This window comes from Morone saxatilis, unplaced genomic scaffold (genome assembly GCF_004916995.1).
Source record: "Morone saxatilis isolate NCDOM2014 unplaced genomic scaffold, NCSU_SB_2.0 Contig15, whole genome shotgun sequence".
In the NCBI taxonomy this organism is placed as follows: domain Eukaryota; kingdom Metazoa; phylum Chordata; class Actinopteri; family Moronidae; genus Morone; species Morone saxatilis.
Window position 1 is genome coordinate 18,713,546 of NW_023339707.1, and position 6,272 is coordinate 18,719,817.

At 39.9% G+C, this 6,272-nt stretch overlaps 1 protein-coding gene across 1 annotated transcript in view; it reads right to left on the bottom strand.

The window, feature by feature from the left end:
- LOC118324380 (protein kinase C-binding protein 1-like) overlaps window positions 1–6,272 on the bottom strand; it is an 18,928-nt gene that overhangs the window by 7,868 nt on the left and 4,788 nt on the right. Inside the window, 8 exon segments of the mRNA XM_035656692.1 lie at window positions 39–97; window positions 198–282; window positions 726–818; window positions 1,000–1,113; window positions 1,599–1,712; window positions 1,715–1,825; window positions 3,491–3,654; window positions 4,275–4,345. Of these exon segments, the coding sequence (XP_035512585.1) occupies window positions 39–97; window positions 198–282; window positions 726–818; window positions 1,000–1,113; window positions 1,599–1,712; window positions 1,715–1,825; window positions 3,491–3,654; window positions 4,275–4,345 (811 nt within the window).

A 6,272-nucleotide genomic window follows, 5' to 3' on the forward strand; every position in this document is an offset into this window, starting at 1 on the left:
TTATTATTATTATTATTAAGTTAGGCATGTTTCTTTACCTCATGTTCACAAATCTTGACGATGACCTTCGCGGTTGCTGTTAATTTGTGATTACCTGGAATAAAGTCACAAGCTTAATTTATTTTCTTTTGTAAAGTAGCACAGTAGAGGGACTTTACTTACTTTACTTTACTGATGCATGGTCAAGTGGCTTACCTCCATGTATGATATGCAGTTGTGTAAGATCCATTTCATATCGGCAAGAAAGGCTTCAGTGCAGCCATACATTTTCTTTTTGATATTCTGTGTATCAAAGAAAAGAAATGTCAATGAATATCAATATATAATATCAATCTGTTATGATAATATGGTAAAAACTGAACCAGGAAATCTTGCTCCACATGTATGTTCTGTTTTAATGTTATGCTTTGGTTTAAGGTGTTGGATCTGTATTTTGAACTTGTGTACTGTAGTGCATGCTACACAGTGTTTTTTTTTCCTCAGTGGTATCTCGTGATCACATTTGTTAATTTGTTTTATATGTTACTTTTGTTTGTTTGTTTTTGTGCTGTTTCCCACTCTGGCACACAATAAGGTTATATCATCTTCTCTTCTGTATAAAGGTTAATACTCATCTTAGTTTCCTGCAGCCTCACTTGTGCCTACATTCAGCATTTTGAAAACCTTTTTTGTATTATCTTTGTGAATTCTGTTATGTGCAAATCAAACCAAATAAATAATGTTACCTTCTCTAAAGTAGACAGGTCCATGGCGTGGAAAATGTACTCTGCATAATCCGGGTGCTGTTCCAGAGACACAGGCTTCTGAAAAGGCTCAGTCTGCTCAGTTTAGACAAACATGAAAAATAGAAAACAGATGCATTAGCCAAAATGTGGATGTCTCATTTCCTGGAAATATTTCCTGGACTTCAGTGTTTGAATATAAAACCATTTCTTAGACACAGAAAGACTATAAAATACCTATTAAAACCAGTATACAATGGATCTTTACAAGTCTTACCCCAGGCTGTTTAATCTTTTGGAGTGCGAATTTGAGCAAGTAGGAGAGTTGGTCTATTGTCAGCATCGTCATTGCTTTACTCTGTGTTTCAATGCATTCAGCGACTGTTATTTTCTGCAACAACAGCAAAAAGTTTTAATAATTAAAGACATAATGAGCATATAATTAAAATAATCAAAACCAAGCAAGATGATTGATTGACCAATATAAATTTAGATCTTCACTTTTAGAAAGTTTAGATTATCTGCTGCCTTTAATTTAGCATGTACATATATTTAAAATTGTCCCAAAGAAAAGAAGTGCATAGTAAATTTTCTTAGATGTAAAGAAGCAGATCAAAAGTTTAATTCTCTAACATCTCTCAGACTTGCAGTGTGAGTAATTAGCTTGCAGAGGTGTCACACGATGTGTCATGGAGTGCCTGTAGTCAACACAACAACAGTGTAATCAACCACTGACAAAAGAAGGTTCTTCCTCTCTGGCTGCTCATGGCACATAGTCTGACACCCCTTCTGTCAACCATGCAAGCAAGATTGTGCCTTGAGTCCCACAATCATTTGTGTACACCCACACACATACACAGGTCTTTAGTGAGATACCTCACACTCTGGACAGAACCAGTCGCCCTCGGGCTCAGCTGGTTAGTTTGGAGGCACTTGGGCGTGTTACAACCCTGGCAGAGCTTCACAGCAGAGCACCTGGCCCTCGCTGTTGGGCACAGCCAGCAAGTAGAAGTCGATTGCCGTTCCTGCGGTACAACATCAACAGGGTCTGTGGTGAGTGCTGGCTGCTTCATATAGTAAAAGGGACCATGTCTTAGCTCTGACTGAAATGCAGGCAAGAGAAACAGGGGGGCAGGTTTCAAAAAACACGCAGGAACACAAAAAAGGTGCAGTGCAACAGAAACAAGGCAACAGTAAGGTGGGGTAAGCAGGGTAAGCAGCCTAGACTAGGCAATAAACCCAACACAAGGCTTTTTAAAGAAAATAAGTTAACTATCTAATCATGTGACTGTTTCAATTGTGAGTCAAACAAAACTAACCCAACAGGTTTTAGGGTGTTTCCACCTGAGAGTAACAGAGTAACCGGAGAGTAAAGACAATGAATTATATGGCTCTCTAGTAAGTACTCAACTGGTACGTCACTGGTCATGCATTAATGGATCAACAGAAACTGATGCATCTGCTTTCACAGCCCAAGATGAGGTTTCACAGTCCAAATTATTTTAAGCTAGTACCACTTGATCTTACACCAAATCTGTGTTTGGTATTAATTTATCATGAGTAGTGGTAAAATACAATTGCAGCTTATTTGACAATCAAAGCATACAGTCTAAACTTATCAGCAAGCCATTAGCTGTGTTTACGTCAAACGGCTGTCAAAATATCACACAAAAACACTAGAATCATCTATTAATATCATGCATGTTCAACTGAAGGGCAAAAAAGATTCACTCAGCACCACATTAATGCGGCAGGCAGATCATAAAAGCTTATGCATCAGAGTCATATATCACCAAAATGCAAATCACTTAAATTCAAAATGTACCGTAGGTGATTGATAAGAAAACAAATATGCAAAATGCCTAAAAATAATACTGTGAGTTGACCATGCATTAATGTCACTTCTTTAAAGCTACACAACACACCTATCACAACAACACATATTAACTGTCATATAACAGCATATAACATCCTTAAATGTTCATCTTTAAGCTGACAATATACTACAGTCAAAATTGGCATGCTCTCGCAGGAAATGTGGCTCAGTATTGTTCACCTGGTCAGTACCTGTATTATCACCTTCATGGTAGTCTAGGTTAGAGAAGAAAATCACAGGTGGCATTATATCACCATCAGAACTGCTTGTTGGATGCACTAATCCCTTCCATTATAAGCCTTTTCAGCCATTTCTGTAACTTCCCGAAACTGACAATCCAATATTCACATCTACTTCACGCCATGATTAGCTGTGTGGAGTTTAGAAATGAGCCAGGGTTTAAACTTCTATCTTAAGTGGCCCTTTTTTAATTCTTTACAACTATCTGTGACCCTTTTTTGTGTGTACAGCAATATGAACGCCGTCCAAGAGAAAATACCTCTGAATGTGTATTTAAACCATAGCATGTCTTCCCTCCTCTCTATGGCAGGCTTTTTTTGTTTTCCCGGTGAGGTCAGACAAAAAGTTGTACAAACTACTTCTTCCAGCCTTTAACATTTTGTGATGATTTATTGCCCTTGTCAGTGTGAATAATTGTTGGCTAGGTGGAAGAAGAAGCAACTCAAACTCATCAAAAATGTTTTGTTTTGGGCGCCATCTACTTTTGTTAATTGTAGCAGTAAATGGTAAATTCCTTACTACTTACTACTGATTTTCTGGTGTGAAAGGACAGACCTCCAGTTGCAGCGAGTACGCTTGTATTTGCCCCCACCACACTCCACATCCTTTGAGAGCACGCCAGATTTTGAAAAGAGTATACCAGAGCCCTTACCTGGTCTTTGCTGTTACAGTTGACAGCCCCAGGCTTCTTCTTTTTCTTGAGAGGACTGGGGGAGGTGTCTGAGGGAGAGTGTCCGTTGGATGAATGGGTGGGACTCGACACTTTTCTTTTCTGTGGTGCCACTGGTCTTTCTGCTGACCCTGGTGGATCAGGGACTGGATGCAGAAAGACAATCAGGTTGTCACACAACAGGAGACAGGGCTTGTATTGTTCACTTCACTCAAGTCCAACACAAGTTTAAGAAGATTAAACTACAGGTTTCATGACAATAATTTAGCTATTCCTAGAATAAATTAAGAGGATGGGTAAAAAAAAATCATAAACCGTGATACATCACTCCCATCCTCCCACATTCTCAAGCCTATTGAGAAACCAAGGAAGTGCTAATTGAGACAGTCAAAGTCAGTTTCAGCCGAGCAGTTCGATGTTCAGAATTTTGCCCCCATGATAATCAATTACTACTGACAGTAATCCCACTGATCTAAAAAGCAACAACTGATGACGCCACTTATACATATTAAATTGCCACTTGATAGTAACAAACATCTTGAGGGCTTCCTCCAACCTACAGTAGACCCTGTGTTGTTACTTGACAGCAAAATCAAAAAAATCACGCAGCCAGCCATAATGGATTTATCTTTGCAATCGCAAAAAACCAACAAAATGCATAACACTGCTGTTGAAACTTACAGTAAATAACCTCAACGGTATCTGAAACTAAAGCTGCCTAAGATGTTTGACTCTTAATGCGAGCAACTCGGCCTTAGAGACTTACCTTTGGATCGTACAGATGCATCCATCCCCTCTACCACATCAGACTCTGTCTTCACCTCCTCCTCAGCCAGACTGCAGAGCACCGAACAAGAGCACACAGAAACACAGAAAGAGAGGCAAACACAAAGTCAGAAAGGGTTTTCAGAAACAGTAAACAAGTGGAACACCACCTAAGGCACCCAGGTCCCACAGGATCTGTCAATAGGGACTCTGCAGGTTTCCATTGTTATTGTTGTCATTTGATTTCAGCACATCTCTGACATTGTGGTGCGAAGTTCAAATCCTTTCCATATTATCAGTGACAAACGAGCCTGAATATGGTCTTTATGTTTCAAGAGAGAGAATGGAAACAATCACCATGGCAACGCTCCTCTCCACTAAGCACAAGTTGATATTCACAACAACACATACGGCCATTTAGCTGACTTTACCCCGCACCTCCGTCCTTCAGGAGAGATTGCAGCTTCAGATTGCAGTCTGACTAGGTCCTGATCTTTGCTGTGCTTTGTTTAGAAACAAACGTGAATAGCCCTGTAGTAAGGGGAGAGAGGGAGTCAGTCCATACCACTGGAGGGACAGTGTCTCAAGGCGATTAACAGTATATGTTTCTGCTACCTCTAAAGCCCCTTCAGTAACAACAGGGTGCTCTCGAAGGATTTGGGCCCATTAGCAAGGGATCCATCTAACAACCTTCAAACAAGGTCTATCTAAATATTTTTGGCCCAAATATTCACCACACGTATTTTCAATAGCTCAGGTGGCCAAAATTATGTTTATTTCACTGTCCATCACCCAATGTGTCAATCTGGCACCACATAATTTCTATTATATATAGAAATATATTATATTCACATCCATAATTGTAAAAGCATTTTATGTGTTTTTAAAATCAGAACAAAATATTTGCCTACTACTACTTAACTGCTGTGTTTACAAACTGATATTAGAAAAACTAAATATTAGTATCATAGATTCATAAATCCATAGATTATGAATCAATCCAAAAGCTAAGAATACAGTATCTCCAACACAGGAAAAGCCCGATTTCCCAGGTCTCTGATCCTGCTCTCATCTCATTTCCTCTGAGGAAAAACAAGGATGAGAGTAAAGGGACTCTGGCGATAAATGGAAGTCTTTGAGTGTTTGGCTCCTCCTTTGTCAGAGCAACAGAGGGCCTCGTTCCAAGCATGTAGCCTTTATTCACAAGCCCAGAGAAGAAAACCCTTGCAGGGACCCCTGACAGGTCACACACTTGACCAGTTCATAGCATTGGCTGCAGCTCTGGTTTCCAGCTAGGATGACGGGTTTACAGGCTACGACTCAAAGGTCAACCACATTTGTGGGATAAGCTTCTTTTTCTCTTCTGAAAGTAAAGGAATGCTGTTCATGTCCCCTCCTCCACCCTTAAAGAGACATTCCACACAAAGTTGATCAAATGTCAGTTCAGTGATAGGTCTACGGAGGTTAAAATACATATCCTAAAAGGGTTTAGTGAATCAGATATGACCAACTCTAAAAGAGATTGGATGTGATTACATCAGCCATTAAAGCTAAACTCATTTAAACACCAAGTCAATCTTGGTGTTTGCGTCACAATTCACAGGTTTTACAAAGATTAAAAGATCTTCTTTTTTCCAAACAAAATGTTGTTACCAAGCCAGCACAGTAGCTCACAATCATCGAGGCTACTCTAAATACATTCCTTGTTCTTTCAGGCATTCGAATGGGCGATCACAAAGAGCTTATCAAACTTCAGAGAATAAATGCATCATAACTTGAGCAGAGTTTCTTTAAAAATATGGCATATGGGTATCTTGTTTCAGCCTGCCAACAGTTTCCCTCACACAACACACACACCCCCCAACCCCTCCGGGGCCTTCCTGTTCCGGACTGAGTGAACAAACGAGGCCCACATGAAATAAGAAAACGTTAGCCAAGTCGCTCTGCTACGTGTACCACAGCCCTGAATAGAGAGAACATCCGCCATCACCAGGCAGCC